Source organism: Sceloporus undulatus, chromosome 1 (assembly GCF_019175285.1).
Source record: "Sceloporus undulatus isolate JIND9_A2432 ecotype Alabama chromosome 1, SceUnd_v1.1, whole genome shotgun sequence".
In the NCBI taxonomy this organism is placed as follows: Eukaryota; Metazoa; Chordata; class Lepidosauria; order Squamata; family Phrynosomatidae; genus Sceloporus; species Sceloporus undulatus.
Genome location: NC_056522.1, coordinates 280,305,100 through 280,330,306, shown reverse-complemented (window position 1 = coordinate 280,330,306; position 25,207 = coordinate 280,305,100). Strand labels below are relative to the sequence as shown.

General features: G+C 42.1%; 1 protein-coding gene across 1 annotated transcript in view; it reads right to left on the bottom strand.

Annotated features, from left to right (window-relative positions):
* Positions 1–25,207, bottom strand: part of MICAL2 (microtubule associated monooxygenase, calponin and LIM domain containing 2) — a 189,584-nt gene that overhangs the window by 137,951 nt on the left and 26,426 nt on the right. The window contains exon 2 of the mRNA XM_042459493.1: positions 13,930–14,287. Coding sequence (XP_042315427.1) covers positions 13,930–14,229 — 300 coding nt within the window. The 5' untranslated portion in view covers positions 14,230–14,287. The remainder of the gene's footprint in view (positions 1–13,929; positions 14,288–25,207) is intronic.

Here is a 25,207-nt window from a genome sequence, read left to right as displayed (position 1 = left end):
CCCATTTTGATTCTTCCAGACTTTTGGTGCATTCCTGTCAAGACCCTTATCATCTACTTCTTACCTTAAACCTTCCTACAGCTTCACCTTTCCCTCCCTTTTACTTGTTTCTCATTCAGTATCAAACCTCATTGTGTCCCTTTGTATTAGAGGAACTGTGTACAGTATTTTCTGTGTAACATCTGGCACCCTCTTGGTGTTAAAACAGATGTCCAACATGAATAACTATTTCAAAAGACAATTCCATTAATTTTGTAAAATTAGTCAAAACACAGTTGATCTAAAATCGTAGCTAAATGCCTCTCATAGCCACAGTACTAAGAGTATGAATAATATGCTTACAAAGCATCTGTACTGTGCGTGATCTGTAGTGACCCCATTAGGTAATAACACAATGCCCCCCCCCCCCAAAAAAAGCTGCTGAGGCTGATGTCATTGATCCTGCCTTAATATCTTAAAATAAGATGTTTCAACAGTTAAATATGTTATTCCCTCTTTAGAGAATTTTGTCTCACCCATGTCCTTTCATCTCCAGTGCTTGCTCATACAAGAATTAGCTCCTAATCACCATCCAAACACATGAAACCAAGTCAGAAGCCAATCTAAACATCCAAAATTGATGTGGTATAATTTTGTTTGAATGTAAGTATTTTTGTCCAAATGACTCAAAAGTCCTTTTATCTACCAACTATAAAAAGAAAAATGTCTACAGGTTGAGTCTCCTTTATCTGCAATGCTTGAGACGAAAAGTGCTCTGGATTTCATATTTTTTCATATTTTGAAATATTTGCATACACATGTAATATCTTGGAGATGGAACCCAAGCACAAACATACACTGACACCATGCATCTGGGAAAGTAGGCTCAAGTCTACGAAAGCTCATGATACCAATTTCTTTCAGTTAGTCTCAAAGGTGCTACAAGTTCCCTTTGCATACTGAACCATGACAAAGCCACTATCTCCTCTACACATGTGAACAATTTTGGATTTGAGTATTTTGGATTTTGAAATTCCAGATATGGGATACCCAACCTGTATTCTCTTTAAATATACCCTTAGCATGCATGCTAGAGATTGCAAGTCACACATGGACTTAGTTTCTGATGAGGTGTTGCTAGATATTAATCCTGACCATTGAAGATCTACATTAATTCAAACTAAATAATGAGGAAATAGTAAAGATTTCCATTCCTTGGATCAAATACTTATCAGAAAGGAGACTGCAGTCAAGAAATCATAAGAAGATTAGGAATGGAAAGGGCAGCTATGAAAGAACTAGATAAAGTGTAAAGATGTACAACTGAAAACTAAAGTCAGAATCATCCAAGCCATTGCATTCCACATCACCATGTACGGATGTGAGAGCTGGACAGTGAAGAAGTGTGACAGAAAGAAAATCAACTCATTAGAGATGTGGTGATGAGAAGAGTGCTGAGGAAACCTTGAGTGGCCAAAAAGACAAACAAATGAGCCCTAGAACAGATCAAGCCTGAACTCTCCCTAGAAGCCAAGATGATGAAACAGATGCTATTGTATTTTGGCCACATCATGAGAAGGCACGACTCATTAGAAAAGACAACAATGCTAGCAAAGATAGAAGGAAAGAGAAGCTAGACTTTGCCTCAGATGCTGCTGCCGAATAACCACAGGAGACCGTGCTGGAGGAAAGGCCACAACTTTATTAAGCAAACCATTGGTAGGGTTGGCACAAAGCATGAGGTCAGGATCTGCGAAATCAAACAACCCCACGTTTGTCTGATTAACCACAACCTGGCACCCACCAGGTATTGGGATGACCTAGGGGCTAAGGCACACCGTATGACCGCATCTCTGCCATGCGTTCACATATTCGCTAAGCCCCTAGTCACCGGGAGGTGCTCTCGCGTTATGGCCCCCGCAATGGCCATACGCCTGCCCTATTCGCCCCCGGGTCCCGACTGACTCCCAAACCAGAGCTCCGTAGCCCTGGTACCACACCGTGCAGATCCTGGCCTATGCTGCCGCCACAAAGGCCGTTCGAAGAACGCCTACCGCCAACCCTGCCAAGAGCGATATAAAAGTTCACCACAGGGCCAAGTGCGGATGAACAAAACCAGCAAAGGCCTTGATCTCCAAATTCCAATAGTCCTGATATCCTGTACAGGCATACGAGCCTGAGAGACAGCAGTGGCCACACCATTGCAGTAAGAATGACATCCAAAATTGTCAGCTGGGAGACCCAGTCCTAATGCAGTCATTCTTAGCACAGCAACACATGGTACCTGTACAAAGGTAAACAAACCAAATGTACAAACAAAATTGACAACCATAGGCCAAGATTCCCAAAGACTGAATGGCCTAGATTACCCATGCAAATGAGCCACGATGGTGACGCAACACCACTGTTTGCCCAACTCCCAATTGATCGCACTCGGACCAGCAAATAAAAGGACATACCATGCTTCAAAAGGCAATGACAGAAGCCCAAGTATCCTCCCAGCAAATCGCTCTTGGACCCAGCTACCACTTCCCCCAACCTGAATGACAATGGGACCACCGCAACTGAGTACAAATTACTTGCTGAATTACATACACATGCAAATGTATACAATAACTCGATAATATAAGATAACAGAATGGCTGCAAGGCCATAGTACCAAATTCAAACATTATACAATGGCTTATGTATAAATCTTGTGTTAGGCAGAAGCAGTTGGAAGCTAAAACTTCCTCCATTAGATTGGAACGTAATGACCTGTGAAGGAAATATTGTAATTAAGCAACACAACACAAAATTTAAATCAAACCCATAACTCTATCAGAATTTAAGGCTTGTTTGTTCAGAACAGCCACCACTGTCTGATTATCACACAAAAACAAACTTTTTAGTTAGCGAATTTCAGAACACCAAATTCCTTGTTAAGCCAAAGGGGAAGTGGCTCCCAAATTGTCATATCCCTCAGGATATTTGTAGCATGCAATCTTAAGGCCATATCAGAGCACACCAATGGCCTTGAAAATACACACAACCCAATGCTCCCAGCTGCATCAGAGTGGACCTGCAACTTATCACCCAAGCATCAGGACCTTTGCCAAATGGCATTCCCATCAAAACCTTTTAGGAATTGAACCAAATCAGCAGGTCATCATACATATAGCTCTGGACATAAGACATACTGATGTAAAAAACATACGGCCCGCCAGAGCTCAGGCTAGCCTGGCTCAAGAGGCTATACTAGGAGCCACCACCTTGTAAGTAAAGTAAAGGTGACTCAACAAAACTGAATATGTTTTAGTGTGAGCTGGGGACACCCACAGCATATCCCAGCAAATAACACAGCTTAGCAAACTATCATGAAGCTGCGAGGAGAGGCCAATAACAAAATCCAAAGAAAGCCCAAGAAGGGCATGGGGGAAACAGGACCCTCGGCCAGAAAGCAGCCAACTGAACCCGAGATCCAGAAGCCAATAATGTAAAGGTATTAAACAACTTACATTCCAAAAGGTACTAAAAGTCTCAAAGGCTGCATGGCCTTTCCGAAATACCAGTTACCATCAAACTGGATACCCAAAAGATGAAAATCATCAGGATGGACAGGGAGTAACCTGAAGGCAGACTGGATGTCGCACTAGCCAAGAGTGCACCCTTCCTACAGGCCCGAACAAATCGGACAGCAGCATGGTCAAAGGAGGCATACCGGACTTGAACACAGCTCATCTGGTATGGCATCGTTAACCGATGAACCAGGGGGGTGAGAAGGGTGATGGATAATCCTAAATTCACCAGGTGCTTTCTTGGGAACTAATCTCAGCGGAGAAATATGCAACTCGGTCCAAGTTGACACCGAAAAAGGACCTGCAACACGCCCAGCCTGCATTTCTTTGTTGATCTTGGCTCTAAGGACCTCAGGCATGGACCTAGCAGACTGCAGGTTCTTGGGAAAATGGTGAGTGAGGGCTGCAGAAACTGGTATTCTGAAACCAAAAGAAAACCCTCAGCTAAATAAGAAGCAGCCTCCCTGTTAGGGTATGCTGCAAGCAAAGGGATTAGGGCCTTTGTTTTAACAAAAGAAAAAGCCAACAAGAAAATCTGGGCAGGAGAAAAAGGCAACTGAGCTACTTATGGCCCCCCGCACTCCCGGTTTCGGATCCACCAGGACCCTCTTTTTTGCTGGCAGTCGCCATAGCAGGGCGCCCTTCCCAAAAGGGCTGGGAAACCTGAGCAGAACGTGTGCACGAAGACCTGGGATGAGCCCCTTTACAATTATTATAACAATGATCATATCTACACTGTGTACGAGTACAACGTCCTGCATTAAAGTCCCAAGGAAACAATGGCCTTAAAGACCGTAAAACCATCCATCCAGTTGGCAAAGGTGTGCTCAGCAGGATCCACCTTTGGCTCATGCTTTGGCTTCTTCGTGTATGTAACAGCTACCACTTCTTTTCTTTTTGGCTGAAGAAGGGAAAAAACATCCACATAGCATCCCCTCAAGATGCTCTTGCTCACTCTCTTCGACAAGTGCGCACCAGGGGGATGCTCCCCCGGAGAATAGATGGGGAACTCAGCAGCCAATGGATCAACCCACATACCCTGAAGTCTGGGGCGCCAAGCCCTCCTCTTAATGGCCCAGCGAGGCAAACCAGGAACCAAAGCATGCTTGACCCAAAAACCATCCCTCCCCAACGGCACCGCAGGATGATCGCCACCTTCAGCGGCAGGCTGGACGGCCCCATCCAAACGAGCTCTGCAACGTCTCCTTTTGGCCTTGTGCTTTCTTTTCTTTTCCTTTAGCCGATCAGCCGATGAATAAGGTCCCAGCATGTCGTCCTCTTCCGATGACGTGGAAGACGAACTAGAACTGGATGAGCTGGAAGAGCTGGACTTGTCCGTCTAGAAGGCTGACATGCAGGAACAGACGAGCTGGACACCTGACATCTGGAAGGCTGAGATGCAGGAATAGGTGGTGTTGACACACTAGCAGATAGCCTCGATTTAATGGCCTGCTGAATAAGCTCCACAATAGACTTTGACAGGGTGGCCAAAGCCTCTGGGGACAGTCCTGCAGCCGCACTAGGCTGTGACGAAGATGTATCGGTAGAAGGCATACCCACAGAGAGATGTCCCACATTCAAACCTCTGTTGGAGCCCGATGACCTATCTGGCCGAAATGGCACCTCACTGGGGCCTTCTGTTGAAGTAAAATGCTCTGAATCTTAGACCTCTTGGGAGTCTTAGGAGGCATGTTAGAAACTATTAAAGCTCTCTCAGAGGAGAGCAATCAAGTCCAGAAACACTTGTCCTTAGGCCCAAACAAGGTCTGCTGAGGCTCCCTCAGAGAGCAATCAGGTCCAAAAAACACTTGTATTTAGGCCCAAGTAAGGCCTGCTGTGGCTCTCTCAGAAGAGAGCAATCAGGCCAAAACAGCTGTATATAGGCCCAAGTGAGGCCTGCTGTGGCTCTCTCAGAAGAGAGCAATCAGGCCAAAACAGTTGTATATAGGCCCAAGTAAGGCCTGTTGCGGCTCTCTCAGAAGAGAGCAATCAGGCCAAAACAGTTGTATATAGGCCCGAGTGAGGCCTGCTGTGGCTCTCTCAGAAGAGAGCAATCAGGCCAAAACAGATGTACATAGGCCCAAGTGAGGCCTAATGTGGCTTCCTCAGGGAGAGCAATCTGGCCAAAACAGATGTATATAGGCCCAAGCAAGGCCTAATGTGGCTTCCTCAGGGAGAGCAATCTGGCCAAAACAGATGTATATAGGCCCAATTGAGGCTTGCCGTGGCTCTCTCAGAAGAGAGCAATCAAGCCAAAAACAGTTGAATATAGTCCCAATTGTGGCCTGCTGTGGGAGAAGGCTCAGCTCCTCCTCCCTTCCTGCTTGGCTCCTAACCATCCGGAGCCAAGCGCCGACTGAGGGCCGGGGCTGGCAGCACGGCCTATATAGGCCTAAGCCCCGCCCTCAGTACCACCTGACCAGGAGACTCCTCCTCCAGGCCCGCAGAACCAATCATCTGCCCTGGAGGACCGGAACTCCCGGTCACCGAGCCCAGCTCTCAGAGCGTCGCGGGGCGGAAGGGCCTCCCCTTCACCCCGCACACCAATAGGGAGCTGGGGCAAGCCCCAGAGCACTCTGGGGCTTGTAGCCGTTCGCTGCGTCTAGCGGCAAAGCGGTCAGCCCGCCGAGTCGGGCAACCGCTTTTAATCAGTGAGGTCATGGGCCTGAACCTGCAGAACTTGAGCAGAGCAATGGAGGATAGGGGATTCTGGAGAAGTCTCATTCACATGGTCACAATGCGTCAGGGTTGACTTGAGGGCAGTTCACAACAAACCTAATGGTGCTACCATGTATCATGCCAAGCATAGAAATGAATAATCTGTCTTTGTAAATAGATCAGTTTTATCACGTCTCAGGCTCCCAAGCTTGCGTCAAAAGCATGCTGAGCCAAATTACTTCGTATCTGATGAGAAATTGGTTCCTCACCTCCATCTGAGTCTCAACTGCTCTCCCAGTACATTTGTAGTTCAGGATAAGGACTCAAATTACATCTCCTCTACCTTGCAAGTAGATTTTTTTAATAAAGTCTCCCGCCTGTGAAGATGAGTCAATAATGGCTTCCCATTCATCCTGTTTGTGTGAACTGCTTCAGACTTAGTTTTTTGTGGGTTTTTTGGGCTATGTGGCCATGTTCCAGAAAAGTTTCTTCCTGACGTTTCGCCAGCATCTGTGGCTGGCATCTAATAAAGCTGTAGTTATCAGTTGCAACAAAAGGGATGCCTCTCATTTCAAATGTCAGAGTGCTGATGTGTCCTCTCTTTAAAAACACTCACATGGCTAAACTGTGAGATTGAAAAAACGTTTCTGAGAAACCACATGCAGAAATGACATCTTCAAAATAACATCAAAGATGTGCTGCAATGTTTTCTGTTGTTTTTCTTTTTATTACTGCAGGCATCTAAAATTCCTGTATAAAACACTCAAAGAAGGGTTACATTAATAATGGTTTCTCAAGGTAAACACCTTTGTTGTAAAGACTTAAACCATAATCCAATCACAGCTCTACAAAATTTTCATGCAGAGCCTCTTTCTTAGCATTTTTCCAGCTTTGTTGCAGCATTTTTTTCCAATTTTGTTCTGTCTAAACACAAAGCACAAATGGTTCATTCCTTCCTGAAAGTATATAAAAGGAATTCTTCCATTAAAATTGTGGCCAGGAATAGAGGGCTCTTTAGGGCTCCCATCTGCGGTTTGTGCTAATAAAGTGAAAGTGACAACAAAGACTTTGGAAATGCTTCAGTTTGAAAAGCAATTTATCTTGCATCAGTATTTCGATGAAGATTGCCTAAAATGGCCTTGGCCTTTGGTGGATAGTTTCAGGGTACTTTGGAATCCTGATTTAATAACTGTCATAATCCCACATACATGTGTGTATCTGTAGATAGTGGGGACTTAAAAAGAACACAAAATGTACATAAATTGCAATGTTTCTGTGCTATATTTTTTTAGTTATAATTTTAATATAAATAGTGACTTTCAAACAGTAAGAGGACTCATGTTTTCAAGTACCCTTCTGCTTCTTCAGGATTTACTACAGCCAATATAGTTTGTAGGTGTACATTTTTCTTTTCATGTTATTAGAAGTGAATACAAATAATTTTCCTGTTTCATCATACATAAAGACCATTATGCACACACACACAGAGAGACACAAAATATCCTCACAGATCAGCAGTGTATCACTGTTATTCTCAGTGTCTTTATCTGTTTACACCAAATTTTCTGTTTGCTTTGGACAAGCTGAGTTGACTCCACTCCATTAGAAAGAGTCATAGTGAAATATTTTTTAAAATGCTAGCAGCCTTCATATTTCCTGTGATGTTAAGCCATGGCTTTGTTCTAGTCATTTCCCCCAAAGTAAAAGTGTTGTCCTCTATGGAAACACAGACTACAAATGGCATGACACACGTGGCAGATACCAGCAGTAACATACCCAGTTCCAGACACTTGAAAATATCACTACTTCACTGCACCTTTCCACCTGCCCCACTGAGGCTTGCAATGGAAAATCTCAAGCTTGGTCAAACATGATCCAATCGCATAGTCTCCAATATTTCACAGATGAAAACTTGGTCAAGTAACATCAGAGTGTTGTTAAGATGACACAAGTTGTAAATGAGGAGGATAACACAAGCTAGGAGAGGCTGCAGTAGTTTGCCTTTGTCTGAGCTTCCTGAAAGGGCAAGATTCTGGTGAAAAAACCTTTAACAATATTGTAGCTGTTTCTAGTGTATTTTGGGGTGTTAAATTGGAAAACAACTATAAAAATGTCATACTATACACAGTTCTTTCACAAATTATTTTTTTTATCAATTCAGTTGTTACTCACTTTTGATTAAGTGTAGACACTAATGTTCCAGTGTCATCTCTTTCAGCTCTTTTGAACAGATTTTTGGGTTTCATATTAATGAATTAAAACGTTTTTAAAGTCTATTAGACCCATTTCTTAGTTTCTGCAAGGTAATTCTTTGAAGGATTATTTCATTCAGTTAAATACTGAAACACAGAAACATCAAAGCAAGTTGTGGATCTGAGGTTAACTTTGGATTTAGAATACCAAATTCCTATAAAACCAGCATGCATTTTTTAAAAATGTTTTTATGATACTCAGCTTTACAGGCCTGTGTTATTTAGTGTCCTGAAACCATTTTATTATATGTAACTTTGAGATCCTCAAATATTGGACATAAATATTTTAATTAATAAATACATTCATAAGGTGAAGGAATATAATGAATAATACATTTTTTTCTTTCTTACGGCAATAGTTTTATTTGTTTAGGGTGACAAAATAGTCAGAATAATACTCACTGTGTGTACTGGGGGAGGGAGTTATGACATCAGCTCAAAATTAACTGTAGCAGCAGACATGAGTAAATTGCACACACTCCTTTTTACTTTGGTCACAGAAGCAGTCCACATCCTTTGGCTAAGTGTACATTTTTATCTGGTGGGACACACTCTCCAGGGCAAACTATACAGTGCAGTAAAAAGGAAGCTAGCAGCTATATCTATTTCTTATTCATTAGTAAATCCATGGCACCTAACATGGAAGGGGGAAATACAATATTTTAACCCCTTGTTGCCATCCAATATTGTCTAGAAGATGATCTCTCCCCCACATCTAAAACTGCAATAAAAAAGGATTTAAAAAAAATAACACTAATTGCAATTACAAAGATGAAAGACCCCCCCCCCCCCGTGTGTGTGTGTGTGCGCGCGCGCACGCGTGTAGGTTGGATCATGGGTTGGGTCTTCCAAGTTTACTTTTGAGTAAGAAAAAGCAAGGCCACTCTCTGTGCCTTTAAAATTGTATTTAGTTTGACATGTCCACCAGAGCAGAGTGAGAAAATAAACATTACTTTTTAATAATTAAAGGAAGCCTAATCTTCCGAAAAGCTGCAATAATAACCGAAGAATTATATGTACCCATTCATACAGTGCTCCCTTCTCTCACTCATTTCTAAAGTGGATGAATTCTATAGTCCTCTCAAATGGCATGATAACTACATGTGGACCCACCAGAACAAGTATAAAGCAGAAACCACTCCTGCTACAGCTTCAGGAATTCTTGTAATTGCTACTCCCATGACCCAACCATTCACATTTTATTTTTCTATACAGGAATATGCCCAACCAGGGCAAACGGAGAAGATATCAAGCTCTACATATGTCTCTGCTAGACATATCTTTCCTATATTCTATTCAAAACATTCTTATATCAGTTTGCAAAGAAATCTTTCAAAGCACCTTTGAAAATGAGTGAAAAAAGTTGTAGCATAAGCTTTCATAGACTTCAGTCTGCTTCCTCAGATGCATGACATGAACTTGGTCTGAAGCAGACCAAATCTACAAAAGCTTATAATACAGTTGATATTGCAAACTTAGGGGCTATAGAGATTGCCCCTAAGGGGGTGGCGAGAGGGCGCCCTTTCCTTGCCAGATTGAGGACGTGGCAACTTCCTGCCGTGGCCACAATCTGACCTCTAGAGGGTGCAAAAAGGAACTTTTTGCATCCTCCAAAGGGTGCCATAGCCGCAGCAGCAGGTTGGTATGGCACCCTTTCGGCCCTGCATCATCTGGATGCAGCGCTGGAGGCACACCATGATGCTGTGCGCCATCCAGAATGGCACACGGCATTATGATGCCCTGGGGGAGGAGTCAGGGTGTCCATCATCGGGACGCTGCACCTGATTCCTCCCACAGGCCGGCCTGTACAGAGCCTAACATGGCTATGTTTTTGGATTCTTGTATCAGGATATTTAATAGCATACTTGGGCCCTTGCTATCCGCTGGGGTTTGGTTCCAGGACCCCCGTGGATACCAAAATCCATGGATGCTGAAGTCCCATTAAATGCAATGGTATAGGCAAATGGTGTCCCTTATATATGACAAAATCAGGGCTTGGTTTTTGGAATTTACATTTCTAAAAAATACTTTCAAGGGTGGAAGGTTGAATATGTGTATAAAGAATCTGTGGATACAGAGGGCCAACTGTACTATCCACACTTACATTAACTCAGCTTCAGCAAGGCTGCTATAGAATGTACCTGAGATATCACAGCTATCGTTCATTCACAAACTATGAAGAAGAGACACCTTATAGCCCTTCCTTTTCATACCAAGTAGAATTTTATGTATTTACACATTTTCTCCACCACCATAGACACGGGGGGGGGGTCTTTCATCTTTGTAATTGCAATTAGAGTTCTTTGATCTTTAGAATACACTAAACATATTTTACAACATATTATTAAATATTCAGAAAAGGTTTTTTTACCTATCCATACAGGACAAAATGCTAAACAGAGTGCAGAAATTGTATGGTCAGCAACCTTGTGTGGATTTTTTTAAAAAAGAAAAGAAACACTAGACATAGAAATAACACACACATTTCATTGCAGTGAATGGGGAAGAAATGCTTAACTCTTCCCTCTCTACTTGCAATGATTTTATTTTATTTTTTTCAAAAAAGACTCGTATTGGCAGCTTTTCCTCTAATACTAATTGCCATACAAGAGGGAATGGTTAAATTTCCCTTTCTTGTGTCCTATGATCTTGATAGAAATGGGAGAGAGAATAATACCACATTTTTGAAGCCTTGAAAGGGGGTGATAACCACAAAATTAACATAATAGGTAGTTTGATTCTCACTTAACAATGCCATTTGTCCATTAAGTGAAAACAATAAAGATGCCCCCATAAAGAACTCAGTTTGAACCTGGCAGTGCTTGGACAAACAAAACAAGAACTTGTGCTTTTTTCTGACAAACCACCAGTATAAAGATTATTTTCATATGTGAGTTTGGTCATTTAGTCTTGCTTCAGTCTGTCTGCAGCATTAATTGAAAGCCTAGATTGGTAATATAAAGGACGTTTAAAACCAGTGGCCCCTTTCTACCATACCCTCTTTGTTAAAAAAAACCAGTACACCTACAATTGCTTTTGAACTGGGATCATTTGAAAGATTTGATATCTGCAAATTCTGATGCAAACTAACCTCTCTTCTCCCAGATTAGTATGTAAAGTAAAATATAATTACACTTTAGATTTTATATTTCTCCAGCTCAAGAGCAGTATGAAAAAGTCTTTTAAGATGCTTATGCATGCATCGAGAATGCACTTATAAATATGTATTGTGTAAAATATATATACAAAATTAACTCATTTATCCAGATTTTACTGAATATTGCCCATTAATGCACTACAACTCTTAGAATGCATCAGTCATGCTGGCTGAATATTCTGGGACCTATAAGCCAAAAAGTAACTTTCTCAAACTCTGATCTTTATAGTTAAATAGAAGAGTTGCATTTGGCTTTCTCAAACCACAATATGTTGGTCATTTCACTTGTCCCAGATTCAGTTCTCTGACCTCTTGTATTCAAAGTGAGACTTATGCCTGTCCAAAACAAAAGTGTGCTCTCCCAGGATAACATGTATGCTGGCGTGTCCTTTTACCTTTAAGGATCTACTAAGCTGCCAGTTGACAAGCTGGTATGTTTTGCATAGCAGTACCAACATTACGTCAAAGTAATCCCTGGGGAGTTGTTCTTGTCTGGATGTGCTTCCTATCACTCATGTGCCAAAGATATATTTTCACAGCAGACTATGAATCATGAGTAAGGAATGAATACTTGATAGCCTCTGTAAGCCTGCAGTCCACAGTCAATGTTTTCATTCCCATTCCCCAGATTAAGTATTTTCATATACACAGCCTGATATTCTGATAGCAGTAAAAACAACTTTATGTCTTTATGGAGTACTTGAAATGTCAGATAAGTCTAACACATTAGTGAATACTGTGCTTTTTTCATTCATTGTGCAAATTATCTATGTTCATGTGCTGCTTCTATTTTTATCACTATCCTATGTAATCATTCTTTATGAGCAAAAGACATACAACAAAAAAGGGATGATTTCCCATGTGCTACTCAGAACATGAGCAGGAAAATACAGGTATAATGAAACCACCCTAACTAAGGAAGGATGATAACTTAGGCCTGTTACATACAGCCAAAATAAAGCTGCTTCGAGTCACAGTGGAGGTATGGTGTTTCAATGATGCATGCGTCCTAAGAATCCAGAAGTCACACCAAAGCCATGCTCCAGCCCTAAGGATGCATCATTGAAACACCATACCTCCACTGTGACTCGAAGCAGCTTTATTTTGGCTGTCTATAACAGGCCTTAGTGACAATACCATTTTATAAGCCTAATGACACATTCTATGAGCTTAACCCAAGTACTTCAAATCATCTATATTCTGAATTCAGGACATTATCCTGCCGGATGAAGTCAACATTCACAAGTTTTTAACCTATTCCTCAAAAGATGCAGCCTTTTGACAAGTTTTTCTTCCTTTCAGTCAGCAATCTTTCAATGACAATTTTCTGTTCAGGAACTTTTGCACAGAACTGCAGTTACTGTGGCCTTTTATCTGTCAGATGTGCTTCCCACACTGTCTTATTCTAACTTTGAATTTAATCATGTTAAATATGCCGATATGCCTCTTTAGCAGATGACTAGATAAGACAACAATAGGTATTGTATATGAGCACATTAATTTTTAATGCAATGTTGACATTTCAAATCTTGTGGTTATATTATGCTCCATCACTGTAAAATTAAAGTAAGTGGAAACAGACAAAAGCATACATCAAACGTAACTTTCCAATGATGGAAGACTGGTTTGGTCTATGCTTATATTATGATACACAATGAATAGCAAGCCCTGGAGTAAACTAGTAAACTACCTACAAGGGGAAGTACACTATGAAAAATAAAGCCTTAACAATGGAGAAGGTTAACCTAAACATATGAAAGACATATGTTACACAGATATTTGTCACCAGAAAAGAAAATATATTGACCAACAAGATACTGTAAGAGTGGCAAACTCCATTATTAATAATTGCTGTTGCTATTAGTAGTAGTACAGGTTGAATCTCCCTTATACGAAATGCAGGAGACTAGAAGTGTTTTGGATTTCTGATTGTTTTTAATTTTGGAATACTTCTTTTGTATATATGAACAAAATGAGGCATTTTGGAGATGGGATCCAAGTCTAAACACAAACTTCATTTGTGTTTCATATACACATAGCTTGAAGGTAATTTTATACAGTATTTGTAACATTTTGTGCATGAAACAATTTGTCTACAATGAACACCCATGGAAAAAGTTCTGGTTTTTGGAATAGTTCAGATTTTGGAGTTCCAGATAAGAGAGACGTGATCTGTAATAGCATTATTGCCAGATGTATTGTCAGCTACTGTGCAATTGACAACATCTGTAATTTGTAAGTCATATAAGAACCACTGAGCAGAAAAGAAACCCCAAGGCTCCACCTAGAGAACAAAGCATTTGAAGCAAGTCTATTATTGACTTACCTTAGTATTCACACAAGCTTTTCCACGTTTATATTCCTTATGGCTTGATCTTTTATCTAGCTTGTTCCACAAAGCTTTGGCTTTCCAACTGGTCACTTTTGATTTGAGCATTGAATAAAAGTTCCTGTTGTCCAATGGATCTAATTCAAGATGACGGATGAGGATATTAAAGGCTTGAATTGTGCCTTTGCATGTTGAGGCTTGAACGAAGTTTTCAAATATTTGGCCAGCTTGGTTATATTTCTCATCACCCTTTTCCTCCATGTTCTGAGAAGACAGAGGGGAGTATCCTAATGGCATACTCTGAGGCAGAGGTTCATATCAAAGATGCAGTCAAGTTTTCCCAAACACATAACATCTAGGAAGAGAGAGAAATAGGTTAAGTTTGTTTGTTTGTTTGTTGACTTTATATCTTGCCTTTCTCTCAAAATGGGATTCAAGGCAGCTTACAATAATTTTTTACAAGTCCAGCTAAAACATTAATTTACAAAAGTGAAAAAAATTAAATATCCATATTATTAGAAAGACAACCAAACTCCCAAATATATTTAAACATATTTAAAACATAGTTTCAATGAAATATGATAACGAGAGAGAGCGAGAGAGAGAGAGAGCAAGCATCCCTCTTTGCACAGACACTAGAGATGTATAATTAAAATTCATAAGGCCTGGCTAAATAAAAATGTCTTCATCTGCTGGCAAAAAAAGGGCAGGCAGGGGCCAGCCAGACCACAGGAAAGGCTCTCTCCCAAGTCTTCCCCACTCACCCCTGCAAAGGTGGTGGAACTGAGAGAAAGCCCTCCTCTGACGATCTTAGAGCTTGCCCTGGCTTATATAAGGAGATACAGTCTACCAGATAGTCTGGACCCTAGCCATGTAGAGCTTTAAAGGTCAAAACCAGCACTTAAAATTTATCTAGAAATGGATCAGTAACCAATTCAGCTGTTTCAACAGGAGAATGCCATCTCTTGACAAGATTCAAATCTTTATAAACCACAAGTTAAGAGGCCAGCTGGATACAATAAACAGCAATATAGCAATTACCTTTGGAACCACCTGAATAAAAAGACCTGCCATTCAGGAAACTGCACATAAAAGGCAACAACTCTGCACTCTCCTGATAGCCTGAGCAGTACAGTACAGGCAAGGTTACAATTTAACAACTTCCAGAATATTGTCTAAATAAGGGCACAGTACAGGCAAATCACACCAAATGTTTACACATGTGTTATATTTTCCCAGGTAAGTGTATCAAAGGTCAAAATCAAAGTATATGGCTTATAACATCCAGCATGTTAAATGATTGCAATTTAGTATATGGCTCTATGTAATAATGTTTACAATCAGCCCTCCTTATCACTGATTTTTTTATCCACGGATTCAAGCATTCACATCTTGAGAATATTCCAAAAAAGTATAAATTCCAATTAGCAAACCTTGATTTTTCCATTTTATATCAGGGACACCATTTTACTATGCCATTGTATTTAATGGGACTTGAGCATCCACAGATTTTGTTATCTATGGGGGGTCCTGGAAACAAACCCCAGAAGAAACAAGGGCCCACTGTACTACATATAGAAAATCCTTTCTGGTGGAACATTACATCCTTATACAACACACACACACACACACACACACACACTGATTGTCTGTGGAACGGCCTGCCAGACAAGATCTGTCAAATCACCAACTTAGACAGCTTCAAGAAAGCTGTCAGATCGGATTCTTCCGGCAGGCTTTTCCAGAATAAACTACTCGGCCATGTGGTGATTCCCCCACATATATATGATGACTCTGCCACTGTTATTGGTTTTTAATAGTTATGTAATTTTAAATCTTACATGTTTAATTTTTAAGGGGGGATACTTTGTATATATCGATGTATATTTAACTGTTGTAACACCACTTTGAATGTTCTAACAAAAGCGGGGTAAAAATAAAAGTTTTATTTATTTTTATTATTTTGATGGATACTTTTGGTGCATCTTCTGTACACGTTTTTCTTGTTGTTTGCAGCAAGTGCTTATCCTAGGGCAGAGGTGGGCAACTGGAGCAATTTCACTCCTTGGCAGAGCAGACCACCCAACTGGCTTTAGATGGGCCCGAGGCTGCTCCAGAAGTGACTTTCAGTTGTCATTCTAGGCTTATTGGCCTATTAAGGCACTGGGTGAGGTCAAAGTGTAAAAAATATCTTGGAAGTTTAAACTGTTGCTCCAAGTTAATGGGAACTTAAACTTGAATTTGAAAGGCCAGATGGTGTAGTGGTTTGAACATTGACTACAACTCTGGAAACTGGATGAACCACATACATATCTCAGCCCCACTATCTCACCCCCCAAAAATCCAGTAATAGGGTTGTTATAAGTTAGAAACTACTTCAAAGCACACAACAGAAACTGAGTTTGGTGAGGACAGAAGGGGACAGGGACTACCTGTCCCTGTAACAGGGCATGTTCTTTATTCCTACAACAACAAACAACAACCAACAACAATCTCTTGCACAAAAATTTCTGCAGGAACAATTGGAAAAGGTCATGAAATGAAGCTCCTTTAATTATTCTTCAAGTATTTATAAGGAAATGTTGACCATTTAGTGCTCTCAAGCACTGCCAATTAGCCTTTTTTAAACGTCTCCTGTGACATGTATATTTCTTCAGAATATATTTCTTTTACTGAAGAAATACTTGGAGGCATTTCAAATGTTTGAGCAAACATGGGTAGAGCATCCTAGCCAGATAGCAAATCTGCCTTTCTTTCTGAATGAAATTGTAGTATCTTCTTGCTAGTGAACATCTGGACAGGGTACTCATTATGTACACATTAAGACCGTATCACATAAACTCAACATTGCTTATTCCTCTTTTAGCAATGCTGTCAACGTATTGAAGGGATTTCTGCAGAACCAAGGGGCAGTGGATAAAGCTTTGCCAAATCTTGCAGTGAGTTAGAGCCAATATTAAGCTCTTGACTGTTGCCAGACATTCTTACTCATGTGTGGTTGTTGGCTTTTGTATTTTTATTTTTTTTTTATTATTATTACGTACCAGTTCAAGTGAAATGATCCCATTTTTACAAAGCTGGAGAATTTCTTCTCATTCTCATGAAAAAAACCCTTGTTCTTACTGTCACAAGCATAACTTCTACTCCCTGGCTCTTTTCTAGTTTTAGAAATGTAACTGGCTTTTAACTGCAGTATGGCTCTAATCTTCTGATCTCAAAATCACACAAATCTTCATGGAGTTTTGCATTGATGTGGATGTGAAGCTGGAGAATACATTTAAATGCATTACAATGGCAGTATTTTACCAAGCAATCTTCATTCCTTACTACATCAGAATGGGTTTGTTGAGTATTATTTGAAAACTGTCTCCCATGACATGAATTAGCTTTGCATGGTTTAATTAAAAACACAATGATCTGAATCTGGTCCTCGTGGAAAAAAGTGCCCACATGAGGTGAGATTCCTAGGGGACTGAGAGGGTGCTTTGCTCTATAAGAGATATACATAGAATTCAGAATACTACACCACTGTGAGTAGGGTTGCCATGTCCCGCCTGGGGGTGGGACTTTTCGGTTTGGGGCGGGGCCACAGTCCTGCCCCGGTTGGCCCCGCCCCCCGGATCCCCCCCCCCAATGAGGCCCTGGAGGCAGCTCCACCCCTCCCCGTGGCTGTGTCCCACCCTCCCTGCTCCTGCCTGGCTCAGCCTAGAGAGCAGGTCTTCAGGCACCTGCCACTCAGAGCTATTGCCAGCCCACTTGGTATATACGTCTTGCAAAGGCATTACTTTCCAGGTTAAGTGTGGAAAAAAGGCCTAAATCGTTCATGTTTCACTGGGAGTCTAAATGCCTCATCTTTTAAATGTATACGCGTCAGTATTCTTGTAATTCTTTATCACAGGGTCGTTTTTGAGGCCTAAACACCTTATTGTAATTGCAAATTTCTCCCGAAGCTGACCAATGAGAAAGAAGCAATCAGCCCTCCCCTTGGGTTGGTTTTCAATGGCTTGGAAGGAAGATTTTGCTTGCTTGTAAATAGGAAGGGCTTTGGGGTAGCAAAAGGCTGCCGAATAGTTTGACCCCCCCTTAAACATCCATGGCTCAGTGCTATAGGATTCTGGGAATTGTAGTTTCTTGTTGCACCAGAGCTCTCTTACAAAAGGAGGCACTGGTCCACAAGCTACAGTTCCCAGGATTCCATAGCCTTGAGGAGGAGGAGAAGGAGGAGGAGGAGGAAGGGTGGCTTGAAGGGCAGAATTGGGGCAGAGGAGGAGGAGGAGAGTTGGAGGAAAGCTGGTCAGTGGCCATTAGGGGCCTTGGTTTTGGGGTTTAAATTATTTTAAAAATAGAAAATACTTTTTTATTTATTTTATTATTATTATTGCTTTTTATTTTTATTTCATTAATTTTTATTATTGCTTGTTTTTATTTATTTCATTAATTTTTATATTGCTTTTATTTTATTCATTATTTTTATTATGTTGTTTTATTTTATTTACATATTTTTTATTATTGCTTGTTTATTTTATTACATTATTTTTATTATTGCTTGTTTTATTTTATTACATATTTTTATTATTAAATATATACACCCCTGCCTTTTTTTATTTTTTTTATTTTAATAATATGCAAGTGCATTTTCTGTGTATTTATGGCGATTTGAATGCTAACAAGTTGCCTTTCTTGGCCAATTTAGTGGTGATGATGAGATGGTGGTGGTGATATTGATATCAACAAGCCTCTGAGGCACGGCCAATGTAACTTGCTGTGATTTTTACAAACTCATGCGCAGTGGAAAAACCACAGTCCCTTGCCCAAGTACCTTTGAACCCGAGGGCAAGTCCATTTGCCATCTGTCTAGGAATATGCCAAATGTCCTCCATTTTGATCATGCCTAAAAAACATGCATTTATATTAAGATTTTTTAAAAAAAACCTCATATTTTCGCATGTCCTCCATTTTTTTTAAAAAAGTGTCCTACCTGCCGGGTATCGTGAGGACCAGCGAGGTTAGGTGGGGGGGGTGTGGGTGTGGCCTTGGTACATAAGAACACCATGTCCCTCACCAGGAACCACATCCGACAGACTCCTATATCGAGTGTATTTACCTGACCCTAAAGGTAGGGACAGTCTGGGGATTCTGTTAGTGTATCGCCCACCCGTGCATTAGCGGACTCCCTTAACGAGCTGACACAGCTGGTTGCTGAGCTGATGTTGGAGACGCCCAGGCTTCTTGTCCTGGGCGACTTCAACATCTCCCTCACGGCCAGCTATGTTCCATCCGGTGCGGCTCGGGAATTCATGGAGACCATGGCGGCCATGGGCCTGCCCAGCTGATTCAGGGTCCTACGCATTGTGCGGGTAATCATCTCGATTTGGTCTTCTGTTAGAGGCGGAAAATCCGTGGGCGAAATAGCTAATATTTCCCCCTGTCATGGACGGTATATTTCCTGGTAGAGGTGAAAATCAAGGCTTCTACCCAGATCCCCGGGGGTGGTGGACCAGTTAGGATGGTCCACCCTCGAGGCTGATGGAACCTGAGAGGTTCCAAGAAGCTTAGAGGGGCTCACGGTTGGAATGATGGGCACTTGTTGATGCCTCCACCGGTATTTGGAATACCGGTCTTTCCGGGGCTATACACAGAATCGCTCCCAAGGCCCTCTCAGGCCCGCTTCCAAACGCAAGCCCTGGTATACGAAGATCTCCGGGAGGAAGCGGGTTCTGCGCCGGCTAGAGTACCGTTGGCGGAAACACCTTTACTTACACAACAAGACTCTCCTAGACAACTGTTAAAGGATACGGAGAGGCAATCGGCACAAAGATTCGTTCTATGTGCTCGTATTGCGTCCACAGAGTGCGTCCGGCAGAGTTGTAGGGTGGTCAGGGAGCTACTCAGCTCCTCCTGCCCTGAACCAGATCCTTGAACCTTCTAAGGCCTGCTGTGACCGTTTAACGACTTTTTTGTGGATAAAACTTCTCGTATAAGTGAAGTCTGAACGCCGACATTATGGAGAAAACTAGGTAGAAGTGTCCAGAGCCTCGTGGACTATGTTCACTGGATCAGTTTGAGTTGGTGAGTACCGAGGATGTGGACAAGATCCTCGGAAGTGTTCGGAAAACACCTGCTCCTTGATCCCTGCCCCTCGTGGTTGCGGCCCAGGGGGGACCGGTGGTAACGTCATTGTTACACCGGATAATTAACACCTCTTTGAGGGATGGGCGATTTCCATCGGTCTTAAATTGGCCATAGTAAAACCGATCCTAAAAAAGCCCTCCCTCGACCCCCTGGTTCATAATTATTATCGGCCTGTTTCGCTGCTACCATTCTTGGGGAAGGTGATCGAGAGGGCGGTTGCGATCCAGCTTCAGGCGGTCTTGGATGAACGGATTATCTGGACCCATTTCAAACTGGCTTTCGGGCGGGTCACGGGGTTGAGCGGCCATGGTCGGCTTGGTCGAGGATCTCCGTCTGAGCATTGACAGGGGAGCGTGTCCCTGCTGGTGCTCTTGGACATCTCAGCGGCTTTCGATACCATGACCATGGTATCCTTCTGGGGCGCCTGGTTGAGGTGGGAATCGGGGGCCACTGCGCTCCAGTGTTCCGTTCCTACTCTCCGGGAGGTCCCAGTGGTGCCGCTGGGAGCGTGGCTCCAGCGAGGGGCCCTTAAACTGGGGTCCCTCAGGAGCCATCTGTCTCCCATGCTATTTAACATTTACTGAAACCGCTGGGAGATAACTCGGGCTGGGGCGCGGGGTTTCGTACGCTGATTACACCAAATCATTTCTCTATGTCTCCGACTGATGTAGTGACTGGGGATGGCGTCTCTCCTCTCGTGCCTGTCTGGGTCAGTAATGGGCTGGATGAGGGAAAACCGACTCAAATGAATCCAGAGAAAACGGAGGTAATAGTGATAGGTTCCCTGGTCCAGGAATGGCGGTGGTTCCACCTGTCCTGAACGGGGTCACGCTCCTGTGAAGGACTCCGTGTGCAGTCTGGGGGTGCTTCTTGACTCGTCGCTCTCACTTGACTGCTCAGGTGAACCGACGGTCAGAGCACTTGTTACAGCTTCGGCTGATTCGCCAGCTGCGCCCATACCTGGACCAGAGGGACCTAGAAACTGTTGTACATGCTCTGGTACTTCGAGACTGGATTTCTGCATGTACTCTACATGGGGCAACCCTTATCCAAACTCGGCTCCAAATGTACAGCATGGCAGCCCGGCTGGTCACTGGCGTATCCAGGACCGCCACATAACACCTGTGCTCAAAGCTTGCACTGGCTGCCTATTCGCTTCGCGCCCAATATAAGGTGTTTGTTATTACCTATAAAGCCTAAATGGGTTGGCCCCGGATACCTAAAGGACCGCCTCTCCCCGTAATCCGCCTCGCACCCTCAGAACATCCGGGCAGCAATTGCTGAAGGTGCCTGGGGCCAGGTTAGCTTCCACTTCGAGAGGGCCTTTTCCACAGCTGCCCCAGCCCTTTGGAACACGCTGCCCACCGAGCTCCGCTCACTCTACCACCCTGGCCCAATTTAGGAAGACCTCAAAACCTTCCTATTTAAGCAGGCTTCCCCGATTAAATATCCTGTGGCCTCCTCCTCTTCCGTGGCCATGAGGTTGGGCTAAGGGGCTTTTATTGTTATTTTTTGACTGTTGTTACTGCTGTTTACATGTTTTAACTCCTGTATTTGTTTGCACTCGTTGCACCCTTGTAAGCCGCCCTGATCTTTTGGAAGGGCGGGATACAAATAAAGTTTTTTTATTATTATTATTACATTTGAAAATGTTGCCTACATTTGTCCTGGTTTGGAGGTCCTGACTTATGGCAACCCTAACGTGAGTAAAGACCTTTTGGCCCCCATATTCTATCTAGTGCAACCCACTTCCCTTGAATTCCTTTGCTAATTGGAGGGAGAGAAGCCATTAAAAGATGTGGGAGATGTCACAAGCCTAAGACCATAACAAGATAGTACAATGGTATACTAGATCCCTGAGATCCTTTCCTCCACAGGCCACCCTCTCAGCAAGAGCTGCAAGCTACAATTAGCTGCCTCTTCTCAGGGTTGTTCAGCTACTTGTTTAGCAATTGGGTGCAGTGGTATGCATTCTGTGAAAGACATACAGTATCACCCAAGGTGGGAGAGGAGGAAGAACAGGATTCTCTTATGCCAGCTGGAGACCCTTCTGGGTACAGGCCCTACGCTTCCAACAGGACTGAGGATTAAAAACTAACCTTGACCTAGCCTTACCAAAAGCAACAAAAGGGGTCTCTGAAGGTAATGGGGATTTTGGCCTCTCTTTGTTACTTCACTTACTTTTAAAAGATTAAAAGAACTCAGCTGCCATTTTTCTGTTTGAAGTAATGTTTATGATACATTAAGCAAAGCACTGAAAACAGTCAGCAACTGTTCTGAAAAAGATTATCTTGCTTGATGCCTAGAATTATGATTTTGAAGTTTTATATTTCTTACAATGTATGTTTTACTGGTTATCTCCTTCCACTGCTCCTTTTATGAAAAACAGGGACCTACTTTATAGGTGAACAAAATCTAGCACAAACCTGGTACACAGAACCTCCAGGAAATACAAGGGACAAAAGAGGGCACATGTTTTCCACATGGAACTTCTCAGGTTCAATTGGCATCTCCAGGAGGAATTGAAATACAAACCGTCACTATCATACTCCACTTATATAAATGCGACTGCCTTCAGCATAATGTATAGGGTTCTGGTCACCAGACTTAAATTCCCTTATGAAAAAAAAGGGTATGAGGATAATTGTGGAGTTTTCAGTCAGAAAAAGGGTGAATGCAGAGGAAGAACATAAAAGAGATATATAAAAAATAAAGTAACGGGGAGATGTGTTTCTCCCACATTCATAAAACTGTAACTCTGGGATGTTACAGTGAAACCTAATTTGAAAGATTCAGAACAACCAAAAGAAGATACTACTTCACAAATCACATAGTTAAAAGCATGGAATTCAATTTGGAATACAACAGATTTAAGTCTTGAACACAAGTCACTATGGAATGCAAGTGATGGCCACCAGCACTGGTAGCTCTCAATGTGGATTAAACAAATAATTGGAGGATAAGACTATTAATGGCTACTGGATCTATTACCTTCGCTATCTGAAGCAGCATGACTTTAGTTACCTCATAATTTGGTGTCATCTCCAAACCTGATAAGCATGCCCTCTATTCCATCATCCCAGATGTTTATAAAGATGCTAAACAACATCAGAACACTGTGGCACTTCACTAATCATTTTTCTTCCAGATGAGAAGAAACTATGTACTTTTGGGGAGTACGCCATCAATCAGTTACAAATCAGCCCAACAACAGCACTGTCAAGTCCACATTTTACCAGCCTGTCTGCAGGAATATCATGGAGGGCCTTGTCAAAAGCCCTATTTGAATCAAGAAATATTAGATGAGCCGAGAAGAGGGACCAAAGGCTAAGGGACCAAAGATACTAGTATGTCACAGCTGATAAGCTGTATCAGTGGTCCCCAAACTGTGCTCTTTAAGAGATTTTGTACTTCAGCTCCCAGAAGTCTCAGCCATGTTGGCCCATAGTCTGGGATTCTGGGAGCTGAAGCCCAAAATCCCTTAAAGGGCACAGTTTGGGGACCACTGAGCTGAATCATCATCACTACCCAAGAAATCCAAGGTCTTACTTGATCCCAGCTCTACCTTGTATTTACTGATATGGCAAGGATAGTGCCCAGTTGCTGTGTAAGTATGCCTTCAATTTTTACCTAAGGCGGGCGGAGGGGGGGGGGGGACAGACACTGTGTCCTATGACCAGAAATGTTGGAAGCATAGCCTTAAAACACACTTGTAGAATATTATCTTTCAGTGGTTAACACATAATATTCTCCATTAAACTATATTTATGGGTCACTATATATTTTTATTACCAAGCTGGCTCATTTACAGTAGTCTGAAATTTTAGTTCAGTTCCTGGACATAATGCTTTTTCCAGGCTATACTTTTGGGATATTGTAAGTTCAACTGAAACAAGTCCCTGTGTGGCTTCATTTTATTATAAAAACTAAGCACTCACTCTGCCTTTATTTCGTGTTTTTGCTTTTAGTTTTATCCAAGATACACCATAAGACTAACTAAAATTAGCTTTACATTTTTAAAGTAACCTTCATGTGTACAAGAAAACTATCAACCCTCTTTAGCACTGAGCAAAGCAAAGCTTGTTGGGAAGTAATTTCAAAATGCCTAACAGATTCACATGAACAGATGGTGAATTTCAACATACTCTTCAGTATTTCACAGATGAAAACCAGGATACATTTGGCTGAGCAACTTCAGAGTCTGGTAAAATGGCAAAATTTATTAATGAGGGAGAACATACAAGCCAGGAGATGTTGCAGTAATTTGCTTTTGCCACCAGGAAAGTCAATCTGCCCCCCCCTTCTCCCTGCTGCTGAATTAATTGAAAGCAAATGACTTTTACACTTTGAACTTAGTTTGCAGTAACTAAAATAAAAAGGCAAAGAGGGAAAGTGGTGTGTGGCAGGGGTAAAACTGGGACTCAACCCTCTTTTTCCCCACTTTTTTTCATCTGCTTTTATACTATCACCATATAACTGGGACAGTGGGTGGGTATGCTTCAAGCTATGGACATACACTGATAAATATGTAAATATGCACAAATAATACTGTAGAATTACAGGACAGAATATACACTACAATAAAAAATGATTTTTTTAAAAAAAAAAATAGGGCCAACCCAACTTAAGCTTCCCTTGACTCCGTTGTGGTACATGGAATCAATGGGTCTATTCATTGAGGATTGAGGCTGGAGGCATTTCGATTGCACTGGACTCAGGACATCCCTTCTTCAGTTACAACCGGGGGGGGGGGCACCAAAGACATCCAAGGTACACAAGGGATGGGAGAGGAAGAGGGAAAAGAAGCTGAGATACACTGCAAATCTGTGATTTGGAGGTAGATTTTTTTTCATAGATGGTGATGCCATGAGTTGCCACACTGGGTGACACCAATCCTAGTGATACCACTGTGGTGCATATGATGATGATTGTTCTGTCCCTGGGATATTCTAGGGATTCCCCAGACTGCCCTAAATGCCAAACTCTATAAGTCCATATCTGGTTTTGAAAAATGACTGTATTATGTGAAATAACGTAGGGTCCAGGAGAGACTGTTTAACCTTGGGAGAAAGAGGGCAACCCAGGAACCTGGAAGAGTTGAAGTCCACAAGAAACAGTCTTGCAGACTTACATACAGTGCTGG